The sequence below is a fragment of the Drosophila sulfurigaster genome, chromosome X, assembly GCF_023558435.1.
Source record: "Drosophila sulfurigaster albostrigata strain 15112-1811.04 chromosome X, ASM2355843v2, whole genome shotgun sequence".
NCBI classification, from domain to species: Eukaryota; Metazoa; Arthropoda; class Insecta; order Diptera; family Drosophilidae; genus Drosophila; species Drosophila sulfurigaster.
Genome location: NC_084885.1, coordinates 31,580,254 through 31,597,345, shown reverse-complemented (window position 1 = coordinate 31,597,345; position 17,092 = coordinate 31,580,254). Strand labels below are relative to the sequence as shown.

The 17,092-nt window shown below is 37.4% G+C and overlaps 1 protein-coding gene across 2 annotated transcripts in view; it reads right to left on the bottom strand.

Annotated features, from left to right (window-relative positions):
• Positions 1–17,092, bottom strand: part of LOC133848338 (uncharacterized) — an 88,155-nt gene that overhangs the window by 21,297 nt on the left and 49,766 nt on the right. Inside the window, exons 1-2 of one of the 2 annotated variants that reach the window (XM_062283847.1) lie at positions 3,955–4,263; positions 864–998 (exon numbers count right to left, since the gene is read on the bottom strand). In XM_062283847.1, coding sequence (XP_062139831.1) covers positions 864–998; positions 3,955–4,248 — 429 coding nt within the window. In that variant the 5' untranslated portion in view covers positions 4,249–4,263. Of the gene's footprint in view, positions 1–863; positions 999–3,954; positions 4,264–17,092 lie in introns of those variants that run through there. The other variant, XM_062283846.1, reaches the window with a different exon arrangement.

The following is a 17,092-nucleotide window of genomic DNA, read 5'->3' as shown; positions in this document are numbered from 1 at the left end:
CCCGATTATATTTTAAAATATACCAAATCGATATACTAAAAATACTTAAATATACTGAAAATATACCGATGGATATTTCAGTTGCAAAATATATCTGATTGCATTTTAAAATATACCAAATACTATTCGAAGTATATTAATACTACATTTAAAATATACAATATAGTGCAAAATATACTAAAAATTCGTTTTCCCCCCATACAAAATTGTTTCTATAAAACTTTAAAGTTGTAGTATAAAAAAGCTTCGCACAAATTTTGCTATTTTTTGCTCACTATAAAAATCTGATGTACAATTTATATGTAAATTGCAAAAATTATGTTCATTTAATTTGTGTATTTTTTTGACCAATTTTGTTTCATCAATTTTAAATGCAAATTAAATAAACTTTGCAGCAGTTTATTTTTTTCTTTCCCCCCTTTGTCTACAAAAATATGGTTTACAATTTGTCTGTACATTTGTGAATTTAAATATTGCATCTGTATATAATCAATTACAAATATGTAATTCATTCTAAGTTCAAGTTTTTTTCGCTTAATTCAATTTACATACTTCTTCCAGCCAATTTTATTTTATCAATTGTGAATTCAATTCCGGTAAATGTTGCTATTTTTCCCCTATTCTAAAAGCTTTGTTTATGAACCTAATTTATTTTGACAGCCAATAAACTTTCCACAAAAACAATGCAAATCTGATTTTTGCAATTTGTGTATCAATAAATTACGATCAGATATGAAAAGGCAATTGCAGTGGCATGTTTCATATTCAATTGTGAATGCAGTTGCAAATAATTAAACGTGGATGCCAAATAATTGATGTGGCAACAATTGAAATAAAAGAGTTTTGAGTTTTGTGGTACTTACAAATTCAGTTTGTGGACTCGGTGCTATCCAATGCTCGGGATTCGTTGGTATTGCCTCGGCCAGGCAGGGATCGAAACTGGACGGTCGTTTCTTAACAAAGTCTACAGGCAGGCTGTAATCATCACAGATGGCAATCTGCAACAGAGAGAGATAGAGAGAGAGAGCATGAGTGTGTGGCAAATCAAAAAAGAGAGAGAGAGAGATAGAGAAGAGCGCATACAATTTGTATGCTAAAAATAACATTTTCAACAACAGCAAACATACAAAGATACGTAAGCCAAGTGGCCACAGCTGTGCACCTTACACACACACACAGTCGCACACACACACACGCACACACTTCTGCTTCTTCTTGGTATTTTGGGCGCACATACAAAAAGCGTTGCATACTCTCAGGCGCTCGCTCTGTTCGTTGCTGCGTCATCAAAAGCGTTCAACACAATGGCTAAATTACAGTTACAATTAAAAATGGCGACGACGACGCCTCGAGAATCTTTTGTCAAGCTTCAAGAAACGACGTTCATCTCCTGCATATATGCAAAGCAAAAATGTCACGAGTTTTGCAATTAACGTTAAGTGGCGCAGACGACGATGAAAACATAATTTCGATTGAGCACAAACTTGATAAGTGCTCGCATAATATTTGTCTTTACAATTATATACTACTCTGTATATATATACTAAATATACTAATACTTATACTACTAATATACTATATGTAATATATACTAAATATTATTCTATATACTGTAATATCTACTATATATGTATATCCACAATTTGTGCTCACATAATATTTCTGTGCACAATATACTATACTATATACTATACTGTACACAATATATATACTATATAATATACTACAGAAACTTGATATGTGTTTGCACTTATAGTATAAAGTATAGTATAGTATATACCCTATACAATATACTGTGCTTATAGTATATTGAATATAATATAGTATATTATTGTAATGACAGACGACGATGTCAACATAATTTCGATTAAACACAAACTTGATACGTGCTCGCAAAATATCTTTCTTTGCAATATACTATATACTATACTATGTACAATATACCATTCTAATATAGTATGTTGTTTATAGTACAGTATAGCTATAAACAATATACTATGCCATAAACTAATAAACTAATAAACAATATACTATACTACATTACGTATACTATACAATATACAATATACTATACAATATACTCTATATACTATTTATTCACATCTGCATCTATTACATATTTGAGCCTTGTATCTTGCATCTGCAGCTTAGGAAATTTCCAAATTCCACTTGCATATGCAAATCTTGTGGCTGCATCTCACTATCCGAATACTTGTGCTTGCATCTGCATTTTTAGGCTCAGCTCATGCTCATGCCTCTCACACACACGAAGCAGATATACTAAATGTACGCTATAGTATGTATGTGTGTGCATTCCAAATAATATGTGCAACTCAATTTGAAGCTGCAACAATCACATTTGCATAGCTACATTTATTATACCTGCTACCCGGCAAAGTATTTATATACAGTATATATATTCTTGATCAGCGTCAACAGCAAAGACGATAAAGACATGTCCGACAGTTCGAAATGGAGCTATAATTTTGTGTATACAAATATACAGTTTATTTTTTTTCGGTATATTAATTTGGTACATTTCATTTTGTATACTACCTCACTGTTGAGCACAGATATAGAGCCATCAATTTATTTTGACAGCAATACTCCAAATATGCATACTAATACATTTCAGTATTTTTTGGTATATTATTTTGGTATATTTGAATGATATTACTTTAGGCGGTATCACACAGTCGAGCACACCCGACTGTTTCCTCGTTACTTGTTTCATTTTTGTTGATGTCTAAGTTTGTCTGCATAATTCCGGCTTTCACATGTATCTATGTCTATTTTGGGTTTTCATTTGCATTTGTTGTGTTCGCACCTGCAGTTTCTTTTCAATACATATGCATCTGCTTTTACTTCTGTGGAATTTATTTCTTATATTTCATTATTTTGATTACTTAAACCAATTGCAAATTCAATATTTATCACCAATGCAGAATATCTTTCGGGCTTTTATTCTATTTGTTCTTCCAATATTTGCAGCGTTTTATTACTTTTCTAATCTTTCAATTTCAGTATTAAATTATACTATTTACTATTTACAATAATATACTTTTAAATTCTGTATCTCTATCTTTTTTGCCACTTCAGTATTCAAGTATTCAGTATTTTCAGTATTTAGTATTTTCGATTTCAGTATTTAGTTATACTATTTACTATTCTATGCTATACTACATACAATACTATACTTTTTATTTCTTTATCTATATTTCTTTTATCACTTAAGTATTTTCAGTATTCAGCATTTTTAATTTCAGTATTTAATTGTGCTATTTACTATTGTAAATATTCAGTATTTTCAATTTCAGTATTTAATTGTTCTATTTACTATTCTAAGCTATACTACATACATAAATATGTATACTATTTATTTATTTATCTATACTTAGATTGTCACTATTTTCAGTCTTCAGTATTTAATTATACTATCTACTATTTTAAGTATTCAGTATTTTAAATTTCAGTATTTAATTATACTATTTGCTATTCTTTGTTATACTACATCCAATCATATACTTTTCATTTCTTTATCTATATCTCGTTTGTCACTTCAGTATTTAAGTATTCGTTATTTTCAGCATTCATTATTTTCAATTTCAGTATTTAATTATACTATTTACTATTCAATGCTATTCTAGTTATACTTTGCATTTTTGTGTGCCTATTTAACATGTATTCAATCGATTTCTATCTCTAGCTTCGTTCCAAATATTTACTTAGTTTTCTTGTCATAATATTTGCAGCAATCTCTGCTGTGTATCAAACTTTATGTGTTTAGTTTTCCATTTTTACATCTAGACTGTCTACATCTATGTCTTTCAATCACTTGTTCTGCATTACTTTTTAGCTGCTTCTTAATGTATCTCATGGCTACATTAGAATCCATACTCAGTGCAAACTTTGGCTGCACATCTGTTCGATGGGGAGAGCACAACTTATAGCTACCTCGAAGTACAATTGCAGGCGATAAAGCTGACGACAATTGCGGCAATACCATTCCACACCAGAGGCAGAGGCAGCAGCAGCAGCTGAAGAAGAGCTGGCAAAGTTGCCAGCCAACAGCAAGTGAGATGGGATGCTTTCTTTTTCTGCTTCTTGGCCGTGGCATCGTTGTAACTCACGCGCCAGGTCCCGTGGGAGATTGGCGCAGGTGGCGTGATAGGGCCAAGCACAGGGACCAGAGCACACCACGTAATCCTCGCCGGCGGTAAAATCAATCCAGCAGCGACGACAGAACATGTTGCTAATAATTTTTCGTGTCGACGACGACGACGACGACGACAAACACTTAAGAAAATTACAAAAATTTGCACAGCCAGCGAAAGGAGTAAAGCAGCAGCAGCCAGCAGCAAACAAAGTTGCGCAAGTGGCAGGTGGCAAGTAGCAAGTAGCAAGCAGCGAAAGCGATGCTCAGGTGTTGACAGGCGAACGGGCAGCACGGCACTGTGGCAGCATCGAGCATAAGAACAAACTTTATATATACTACAAGACAGAGAGAGAAGGAGAAGTAAAGAAGCATCTCTTCTCTTCTCTTCTCTTCTCTGTTGCTGTTGCCATTGCCTTGGGGGCATTCGCTTTAGAAATTGAAAGGCCAATCTAAGTGAATGCAAGGCAGTTGGTTAGTGTGCATAATGCACTGCACTACTTGGGGCAGGCATGCTTGCAACGTATCGTCGCAGCAGCTGCCAGTTGCCACTAAAGAACACACAAGTTGGGAGGATATTTGTGGTGGGCAGCTAATAGCAGCAAATCAATCTAAAAATATACCAAAATACTAAGCGAAAAATTATGAGAAATATAATACTAATAGAGAACATTAACATTACAAAAATACTAAAATATATCGAATGTTACATTTGGACTATTGAAATTAATGTGAACCAATAAAATAGCAGCAAATCAAGAGAAATATTATTCTAAAAATATACCGAAAAATACTCAAATATACCAAAGGTATATTTTATATTAATACTAAGCAATGTAATAGCACAAAAATTATTCTTAAACTATACCAAAGTAATATTTTATATAGTTCTATGTATTAATACGAAGCAATAAAATAGCAGCAAGTCAATAGAAATATTATTCTAAAAATATACCGAAAAATACTCAAATATACCAAAGGCTATATTTGGTATATTGATATGGTACTACATATAATAGAAGCAAACCAAAAAAAAAAGAGTATTCCTAAAATATACCAAATGAATTTACCAAAAATACTAAAATATAGCGAATGCTGCATTTGGTATATTGGTATGTTATCACATATTAATGCAACGTTATTAACAGCTATACCACATTAATATACCAAAAATACTAAAAATATACCGATAGTTATATTTGGTATATTAATGTGCTAATCAATATAATAGCAGCAAATCACCAAAAATATTATTCTTAAAATATACCAAAAATTACAAAAATATACCGAAGACTATGTTTGGTATATTGCGAAGCAAAACAACGAAAATATTTGACAGAAGTTCGTAAAGGAAGAATTATATGAATAATAATAATAGAGAACATTGAATGTGAATTTTGAATAAGAAACCATCAAAAAATAAATAGAAAATGTTTAGCATTGATAAATAGAAAACACTGAATTTGAATTGTGAAAGAGAAACAAACAACTACAAAAATTAAGATTATGCTGATTAAGATTCAATTCAATGAAAAAGTTAAAAGACGAATATAAATTATTGAAAATCACTTTGGTTCATTTGATTGCAATAAGAAATTGAATTCGTTATTACAATAAAATAAATAAATAAGCAAAGAATGTTAAAATAACAAATCATTGTAATAAGAAAATGTATTCGATATGACAATAAAATAAATAAGAAACCCAAAGTTGAAAGAACATACAAAGCCAACAATCTTCAAAAGAGATTACAAGTAAATTCCTCCACAACTAAAGCTAGCAATAAATAATAATTCAGCTCATCTAAAATTGCTTTTTTACATACTGTAATCTGAATGAAATAAATCAAACTATGCCGCGTTTCAACAGCGAATAAATCAAGAGAAGCAGTTATCTAACAGAATGTAAAGAGTATTTTGTTGGGGTTATTAAGATGAGATGAGAGGAGGAGAGGAGAGGAGAGAGAATTGCGCAAGCGACGTCGATGAGTCAGAGAGGCACACACTTAAAAGGCTACTCATTGGCCTGGTCCGAAGAATGGCAGTGATTGCCAAGTTGCAAGTTGTTGGCGTCTCTTTAGTTTGCCTTTGATGTGCAGCCATAAAAAATGCATAACCCAAAGGTGGAAGTGGAGAGTGGCGAGTAGAGAGGAGAGAGAAGAGGCGGGCAGCCTTGGTTGGCACGTGTCCATGTCCATTGGCATCACCTGGATGCCTGCCCCCAACGTTGTGGCCTCTGTGCTTGCTGCTTGCTGCTGTCTGCTCGAGTAAATATCATAAATTTTAAAGGCGGCGTTAATGCGGCTCGTTTCACTAGCAAGTTGCAAGCCAGCCAAGCAGCCTTGGTGGCAGCAAACACTGGCGCATAACCGCAGGCACTTTGGCAACGCGCCCGGTTCGTGCAACTGCCACAAACACAAGCACAGAGACAGTTGCAACTCAGCAGCATTTGCCACATGTTGCCACATCGCATTGCCGCCACTTTGACACAGATTGTTGGCCAGGTTTGCCAGGAAATGAAGTTGCCTGATTCTCGCATTTTCTGCTTGGCTTTTTTTCCTTTCTTTCTCTTTTCGCACGTTGACAACATTTTGTGCTCCTTCTCTTTACGACGCATTTCACAGATCTAATTACTCGTAATTGAGTAGGGATTGACAGATGCTGTCTAGGCTTCGCTTACTACTGTTTTCATTAACCCAATCTTGACTCGTTAGTCTTAATCAAAGGCAAACCCAACTCAACTATAAAAAGAACAACATGAAGTAGCTAGAAAGCGGAAAAGTTCAATTCCTAAAGTGACAGAATCAATGCAAATAACTGAGATATTTTTAGAGCTTTTAATCAATGCGCTTTTTATATGTTGCTAAAAGCTCTTTAAAGCACAATGGAAATTCGAACATAAATCGAGTAAAACGCTTTATCAAAAAGAACAACATCAAGTAGCTAAATAGCCGAAAAGCTCATTTCCGAAAGTGAGAGAATCAATTTAAATAACAGATATTAATAGAGCTCATACGACTTCTTATCAATGCGCTTTTTAAATACAATACTATTTCAATTCGAAAATAAAATGCAAAGATTAAAACACTCTATTCAATGCACTTTCGCCAACAATATTAAAAACTCAATCTAGTTGAAGAGTTTTCGCAGTTCATTAATGAGCTTTGAGCATTTGCGGAGCGTAAAGCTCTTTACCAATGCACTTTTATATGCTGTTTAAAGTTCTTTGAAAAACAATGGATGTTGGAAAGAGCTACGAGTAAAATTTTTCACTCCATCAATAAACTTACAAACTCAATTTAGTTGAATAATAATAGAGCTTTACTGAGCTCAAGCTTTATCAATGCGCTTTTTATATGCTGTTAACAGCTCTTTGAAGCACAATGGAAATTGGAAAATAAAGTGCAAAGGGAAAAACACTTTATCAGCGTATTATCGCTTATAAACTTTAAAAGCTCAATTTACAAGTAGTTAAAGCTTTTGTTAAGCATAAAGTTCTTCATCAATGTGATTTTTATATGCGGCACAAAGTTATTTAAAACAAAAAGCTGTAAAAAAACAGTGGAAATTTGCAAATAAAGTGCAACGATTTAAATGAATTATCAATGCACAATTTAGTTAAACAGCTTATATAGAGCTTTAATGAGCTTTGTAAAAGCTGCTTAGCATCAATTTGAGCTAAATGTACTTAAATTTAATATTAAGTGGCCTTAAAATTGACTTTTTTATAGCTACAATCAAGCGTAAATTCATTTAATAAGTTTAAACTCAGTTTTAAGCGAGTTTTAATGAGCTTGGGCTAATCAACTAGGCAGCAATTTCAGCAGAGTTTCCCTTATCAGGCAGTTGCTGCTTTAATGGGATTGTCAGCAATGTTTTGCCTGAAGAAATGCCAGCACTCTATTTCGCTGTTGTATCAAATAACCCCTTGACTAGTTAGTTAACCCCTTAACCCTGGCGAGCTATCCTCGACCTCGCCCCCGCCCCCGCCTCCGCCCCGTTGACGCTTGACCTCGCTGTGTAGAGTAACTAGCATTGTTGTGGCTCCCATTGTTGTCACTCGTTGTCGTCCTGCTGTTGTGATTGTTGTTGTTCTTGCTGTTGTTGCTGTCAAAGTCGCGCGCACTAATTGCAATTAGCAGCAATCTCGAACACACCTCCGAAAAGCCCTTTGCGATGGCGATGTTGATGTTGATGTTGATGTCGCACACCCCGTTGACCTTTTTAGTTAGGCATTTGACTGAATGATTGATTGATTGATTGCTTGATCGATCGACTGTTTAGCTGATTGATTAACTACCGAAGGCAGACGCTTTCAATTACCAATAAAGTGCCGACGCGTTTCACACACACTTCCGCGCTCCAAGCTGTTGTAACAACACTTTCGGTGGAGAGGAAAGGGAGATGGGGCACAGGGCGAGGGGAAGGTGCTACTTGCGTGGCCTTTAACGCTCAATTGATTTGTTTGCGCTGCGGTGCGATTACAGGTAAATTTCCGCCCTGCCAGCGTCAATTGCTTTATGAAATGTTTACTCGACTTATCCAGTCGGAAGAGCACCACCAGTGAACATTCCCCTTTCCCTTTTCACCACCCACCGCAGTACTCCCTCGCTCACTGCTGCTGTTGCTGCTGGTTGCAACTTTTTAATGGCTCGCATGTGCATTGTGTGCGAGCCCGAAAGCAAGCAGCACTTTTCTGTCCAATGTATTCACATCTCTGGATACCCTGGAACTCAGTGAGAGCAGCGGGTATATAAGCTTATCAAGAGAAGCTTGGCATTTATTAGGGACGTCAGTATACATTTCAAACTGTGATAGTTATGGAACTTCATTCGGTTCATCACTGTACATTTTAAACTCTGATGTTATAGAACTAACTTCTTTGCTTGTAGGAATTCTTCTCTCATCATTTTCTTCCCTTTCTCTCCCGTTCCCTATCAATCTCTACAGGGTATCCTCTCTAAGAATTCATTAAGTTCGTCAGTATACAATCTGAACTGTGATGTTATGGAACTAACTTCATTCGCCTGTGATGTTATAGAACTAACTTCTTTGCTTGTAGGAATACTTCTCTTGTCATTTTCTTCCCTTTCTCTCCCGTTCCCTATCAATCTCTACAGGGTATCTACTTTTAGAATTCATTTGGTACGTCAGTATACATTTTAAACTGTGATGTTATAGAACTTCATTCTTCACTCGGTTCGTCAGTATACATTTTAAACTGTAATGTTTAAGGAACTAACTTCTTTGCTTGTAGGGATTCTTCTCTTCTCATTTTCTTCCCTTTCTCTCCCGTTCCCTGTCAATCTCTACAGGGTATCTTCTCGTCGTATGCCAAGCTTAGGTCGCACTTTATGTTTGTTTTTGTTTATATTTTGTAATTTTTGTTGTTGTGCCTCAAGTGCAGGCCATTAAAAATGGCCGTCAATGAGACATTTGGGAGCACAAACTTTCAAGTAGGCTGCGCCGATGGGGAGCGAACGGAACGGAACATAACGGAAAAGGGAAAGAGCGGAGCGGGGAGTGGAACGGATGATGCAAAGCAAAAGTCAACGTTGCCATTTGAAGTGCAGACAAGAGAGAGAGAGAGAGAGAGCTGGGCACGAAATGAAACGTTTTTGTTGAAGGGTGTCATCGTTTGGCATTTCGCTGACTGAAAATTCCTGATGCGGGCTTTCGTCCTGTCCTCTCATTCTCTCTCTCTTTCTCTGTTTGGGTCGTCAGGTGGTCCTCCGCTTGGGTGGCTGCACCCTGTGGGGTTGCGCCATAAATTTTAATTAAATATTTTTTGGCATTGTGTTGTTGTTGTTGATTCACATTTTTTTAAAGCAGTCACTGCAGACGACGGCAGGCAGTGAAATGTGGCGTATATCCTGACAGAGTCAGAGATCAAGAGCAGATCCTCCCCACACAGCACTTGAAATTTTGTGTGCACCACCTGACTCAACCGGAGAGTCTATAAATTTCAATGTCGCAACCACCCGAAAGCGTTATGTGAAGCGACTCCTTCGGGGGTTGCTGCAGACGCATCTCATAGACACATTCGAAAGCGAGTGACAACCCTGTCCCTTTCCCTGTCCCTCTCCCTGTCCCTTTCCCTGTCTCTGTTCCCGCCATATAAATCGTTGGCCGTGTCGTGTTCAGGCAAATGAAAATTGCAAAAATAAAAAGCGTTAGGGGGCGTGGCTCTGAGGTGGGTCACAAAACCGTAAAATAAATAAATTCATTTGTGGCCGCTGGCCAAGGACGATTTCAGTTTTAAATACTCGCAATCGTGAATGCTACACATGTTGCCAAATGCTGACTCTGCCTGACTTCCTCCCTCCCCCTCTCCCTTTCACTCTGTGTGCTGTGTGGCACTTCCTGTTTGGACTACACGACACTCAACGTTATTCAGAGGCAGCTAGCAGCTAGCTCTGCTCTGCTCTGCACAACCCGTTGCTGCCACTACAGTTGAGCGCACATTCGAAATTGTTCTGCTTGTGGGAGCAGAAGTTGTGGCAGAAGGCAGGAGGCTGAGGGGAGGTTCGAGAACGTGAGTGCAGTTGTAGTTTTGTGAACTTTGCAGAAATGCAGTGACCGGAAAGTTGTAATATCCAATCGCCACTTTATTTGCGGCCTTTCGTTCCCCAGTTGCCGTCACTGATTGGAGCACAGCGGACTGCGGACGGTGGGCGGTGGGCGGTAAAGCTGGGGAGGTCTTTTGTGTGTAGTCACTTAAATGGGCATTACGTGGCAAACCAAAAACCGAGCCGAGTTCCAAATGTATTGCCAGCTGCCAATGGGCAATAATTGCACAGAACGAGAGAGAGAGAGAGTGGCGGAAAAGCGACCCAAAAAACAAGAGCAGATGAACCATAGAAAAGGGGAAAGGGACAGCAGAGGAGTGGGAGGAATCACATAACAGTAAATCGCCATTTGCCATGTTAGTTGTGGCTATTCACATGAATATGATTCACTTGTGTGTGTTGCTCGCTTATGCATATCGAACGCGCTTCCTAAACCGATTTAATATGTTCTTCACTCCCCCAAAATTCGAACCTCAATTGTGCAACATAACCTCACTTTATAGTGATGGCATTTTGGCACGTCAATTAACCAAAACTTGAGCAGCATTTCACAGTCGTTGTTAGTTAAGCAGCTTTTGGCAGTTGAATGCAGTTAAATGATAATCAAATAATACTTCTGACTTTCATAATTGACTGTGAAACATAACCTCAATTTGGCAATCAGTAAATTTAAGGCAAAACTTTTCAATTTAACTGTCTTCATATTTAATTTGATTGGAAGTCAAAGTGGCTCGAGCTTAATTTCATTAGTTTTAAGCCTAACCTCACTTATGTGGAAAAGCTGCACTTTTGGTTAGAATAGAGGGAGAGAGAAAGGAAACAGGTATTCTCTCTTTTTTTTTTTATCTGTTGCAAATTTCCTACTTTAGACAGTTGTAAGCTAGACCTAATTCATAACTAACCTCACTTCTGGCGCACACATAACCTCACTTTTTACATTGCATTTTGCTGTTTAGCTCATTTTGAGCAGCTCATGTGGCTAGCTTAACCCAATTGTGGCTCAACGGAACCTAATCTAAACTACACCACGCAACTTATATGTATGTATGTATATATACGAGTAGATGAAGCCACAAACCACACACAGCAAGCAGCCAAAACTATGCTACACTCCCCTCCTCCTCCTCTTCCTCTTACTTCTCCTCCTTAACTCAACTTGTTGGCCACACAGTTTTTCGTACGTCAGTTCGAAGCATATGGGTCCAATTACGCAGCACATCCGGCATTTCCTTAGCCTTTGCTCCCCACTCTCCGCTCTTCACTCTCCGTTGCCCACTTCCCCTCTTAACACAACCCTCAACCCCCCTCTGTGTGTGTGTGTGTCACTCGTTTGTGACCCGTCTTCCGCCTCATCATCGCACGAAGCAAACGCGGCGCATCAACAAACACTTCACGCCTGACATTTGACAAGACGTTCGCTTTGCGGGGGGGAAAGGACAACAATGCTAAAGCAGGGGGGGAGAGTGTAGAGGAGCGGGGGAAATGACGCCTACAAAAATCCAAATGCGAAAAAATGGCAATAATATTTTTATGGGCATTAATAATACAGCAGCAGAAGCAGAAGCAAAAGGAGAACCAGCTGAGCTTCCGATGGGGAAAGCGACTTTTTTTTTCCAGCTATTTTCCACGCCATTTTCATGCGGGGAGAGTTTTCAATGGGGCAGCGCGAAAGGGGAAAGGGGAAAGGGAAGCACAGGCTAACCACACGCATTTAATGTTGGCAAAGTCGATTAAGCGTCGTCCGTCGTTCCGTCCGTCCATGGCGGTTTTCTTGGCTCGCAGACAAAACGCGCCAAGCAGCTGCTAACTAAAGAGTGAGGGAGGCGTAAATGTTCGAAATTGGGGAGGTACGAGTCGAAAAACTACGACTACGACTACGACCGCAACTTAATGTTGTCCATGACTCAGCCAGATTCAAAGAGAGGACGACCCTTATTTCTATCCCCCTCGCTTATGCTTATCCTTGTCGACGTCCTCATTATTAGTTGTGAGTGCAAAACAATTTAAGAAATTGCTTGCCAAGAAATTGAATGCAACAAATTTCCGGCCAACGAAGAAGATCCCAAAATTATGTAAACTATTTTGGGAAGAAATTAAAGAGCTACCGGGAGATAATTAAAAGGAAAAGTCAAGGTCTTTAACCGGGAAGAAACATAAAGCACAACAACTGTAAGAGTCTATGCCCAGTCTTTAATTTAGAAAGAACAAACGGAATAGAATAAAAACACAAACTGGACAACAGCTGAACCTTTGTGAAAACAAACACGAACAGGAATTTCAGGGATTACAAAGGGGTGAAAACAAGGACTAGATGAATAGCCAAGGCAAAACAAAACGTGAATAAAAACAAAAGAGAACAAAAAGTTCGCAGAAGAATGAATATATGTAAATAATATTTATTTATTTACTAAACATATTTCATTACTTCAAATTTAAGGAAATTTCAACGAAGGATTTACTTATTTACAAATTTAGGCAAATTCCCAAAGAAATTGAAATTGCAAAGCTGACTAGACTTTTGGTCAGATTTCGATTGAAACTGCTGTAAGAATCCATTAACTAAAGGCAAAGACAGAAAGGGAGAGTCAAGGAGGAAGCAAGCATCATTTGCAGTCTGGAAATCAACCAACGAAAATATTTGCGGAATTTCATTTATGAATTTTCACTCGAGGGGTTAAAACGAGAGCTTGCCTTTGAGGCCAGACACATTTCGGGCGAAGTGAAAAGGGGGGAAAGGAAAAACCAAACGCATAATGCTAAACAAATAAAAAATGTGAGAGGCCCGAGGATAGAAAGCGGCAGCGAAGCATTACATTAAGGCAAATAATCGCGTCGCATGTTGTCGATGTTGATGGCAATGCTAATAGGGGAAGGGGAAGGGGAAAGGGAAGCGGAAGAAGGCTGACTGACTGACAGGTGGTTTGTGGCAAATGATTTTGATGCCTATTCAAACTGACGAGCAACGACACAGTCGCTGTGATAAACCCCAAAGAGAGAGATAGAGAGAGCTGAGCGTTGAGACAGACCCCCAAATCGAAAACCCAACGAGTCGACACTTGAGCAGCCCCAAAGCTCTCAGCTTCCCCAAAAACATCATCGAGTCGCAGTCACAGTCAAGACACCCTTAGAAAATGTAAATGTTTTCATTTTGCCGTGTGTGTGTGTGCAACGCATATACAGCTCATTAAATACAAATCAGCTTAGCAACAACTTGAGCAACAGCATCAAACGAACAAAAACCATCTTCATCATCGCTCTCAAATGCTGATAAATTTACAGTCAACACGAATAGCGAGTACTCGAAATAAAATCCGAATAACTTTCTTATATTCTTTTCAATATACTGTTTATATTTGTAATATTGGATTGATAGTAAATCATCCTACATATATAATTGAAATATAAACAGCTATGGAAGCTACTTTCCATTTTCCATAAAAATAAAACAATGCTGTATTATTCTTAAAATATACCAAATTTATATACGGAACAACATGTTGAATGCTATTTAGTATATTTATATATTTCTACTACAATATACTACCATAGAGTATCAATAAAAAGTAGTACAAAGTTTATTTGAAGAAAATATTGACATATACTGACAATAGTTGGTATATTTATATACTGTTTCTTTCAAAATATACCAAAAATTGTACGTTTTATTGATAAAATATACCAAATATATACATAAAACAAAATGTTAATGCTATTTGGTATATTTATATATTACTACTACAAAATACTGACATATAGTGAAGACAATATTTAGTATATTTATATACTGATTCATTCAAAATATACCAACAAAGAAAAGGAATGCAGTACTATTCTTAAAACATTCAAAATATATGATAGAGTACCAATAAATAGTAAATCGATGTTTAATTGACCCCAAAAAATATACTGAAATGTACCGAAGGCAATATTTAGTATTAATACATAACATTAAATTAAAGAGTGGTATATAATGGAGTACCAATAAATATTGAAATATATTGAGTGCAATATTTGGTATTTTTATATGCCGCTGCAATCAAAATATACCATAGAGTACTAATAATCAGTAACTTAAAGTTTAATTGAAAAAATACTGATTGCTATATTTGGTATATTTACATACTGTTATCAATAAATTGTGGCTGAATTGAACCCAACGAATTATTGCTAGCTACTTTTCAAATTACACATATTATTCAATCATCATTATGGCAGCAAAGCCAATCCCTTCATTGCTTAATAAGCTCTCTCTCTCTCTCTCTCTCTCTGTCTCAATAGTCATCAATTGTCAGGCATGAGTTGCCCATAAAAAAGCAAACTTAGTCAGCACACCCACATCCACAATAGTCGTAACTATGAATCACTTCTAATAGCATCAATAAATGTGAACACAGTCATTTCACAATGTGTTTTATTTCCAACTCATTCAAATTTAAGTGTTTTCCACGCTCTTTCTTATAGATTTCCCCTTTAAATTTGGTTTTAAAATACACGCAATTCCCTTGTAATTTGTGTTGGCTTATCAAACACTTTTCAGTGTAATTTAAGGCCTCCAAATTATAAGCTGTCGAGCACTAATCAAAGCTGTCTTGAGTGCATGTTGTGCTCCCAAAGGAATAGAGTCATAATCTGGCCAACTGATGCTGCAATTAAACGGACACGCCTCCTGCAACGCCCCCACAACACACACATGAGACCGAAACTCACACAGAAAAAGAAGAGAAATAAATGGAGATGGAAAAACATCAACGAAAATTTCACTTAAGCCTCAGGTAAGCAAAGACATCGACGCTTATCAGACAGCTCGACAGACAGACGACAAAATGATGGGTGATGTGGGGAAGGGAGGGGTAGAGGAGGGGAGTAGCACTGCAGAGGGGAGGCTGGGGGCGGACGGACAACTCAATTTGTGGGCGGCAAAGTCAATTTAAAAAGCAAATATCTTGCCTCTTGATGCGAATGCGAGTGTCGCCCTCTCCCTTTCTCTTTCCTCTTTCCTCTTCCCACCCCCTCCCTCTCGCTCTCTCTGTTATCTCGGGCTTAAGTGCACACACACTCGCACACACTCTCTCTCACACACACACAGCCATAAAAAGCAACAACAACGAGCATGAAGCGTATCATCAGCATCCATTGCGTTTGGTCGTCAACGTCCAGACACTAATTAGTAATCCTTGACACGAGCTTCATTGTCATTAAATATGCTACATGTGGCATCACCCCTCCGCCTTCCCCCTCTCCTGTCACCATTACTTGGCTGTGTTTGTTGCTGTAATTATTTGTCTACAGGTATTAAGCTTGGCATTACTTTAGCCGCATATCAAATTATGACATTCTCCACTCAGCTTCTCCCTCTCTCTCTCTCTCTCTCTCTCTCTCCCTCTCTCCATCTCTGTTTTATGGCTGTGGCATGCATGAGTCATAACATAAGCCATCGAAGTCTACAACTACAACTAGAATCACAACTTCAACTGAGGCTTATGTATCACCATCATCATCATCATCATCATCAGTGTCCAGCTATTTGAGTGTATGTATGTGTGTGTGTGTGTGTGTGTGTGTGTGTGTGTGCGGCTGATCAATAAACTTGCTTGCAACATCCAGCTGTGGCACTGTGGCAATTTCCATAATCTGCCAATTCGTAATTCGGCTCTAAGGATGAAAATTTGATGCGATTTGTTTGCCACCAAGTCGATATCTAACTTCCAAGTCATGTCGTCTCCCTCTCTCTCTCTCTCTATCTATCTATCTCTCTCTCTTTCTCTCTCTATCTATCTTGCATTCTTTGCTTTTGTTTGCCATCTCTTTTGTGCTCTCACGTGGCGTCGCGTCGCGCACCAAACACATAAATCAGATTTACAGATTTATTTTTTTGCTCTCTGCTTTTCTTCTATTTTTTGCGTTGCATACTTTTGGGCTGCATGCGAAACCGCAGCGAGCTGCGAATCAGTGTTGGGCAACGCGCAAATACAGTGTGACAAAATTCAACATTAGAAATTAGCTCTACTTCTGAATAGTAATCATTATTAAAGTATTAATATGTGCCAAAAGCAAAGAAATAGTATAGCACAAAATGAGCAATTTTCAAACCAACTAATCAACAGATTGTCAGCCAAAGCATTTAAAACTCTCTTTTATCCGATCCCAACCAACGAGGATTCATAAAAACTATAATTATTGAATGTACCAATAATCTCGCGACTCTAGCTTCTTGGTGCAAACATAAAAAATGCGATAGAAAAATAATTATATCTCTATCTTTTATAGTCTCTGAGATCTAGGTGTTCATACAGACGGACGGACAGACAGACAGATATACAGTAAGTAATTATTTGGAACTTTTATTTTTGATAAATTTAACCTTCATATGC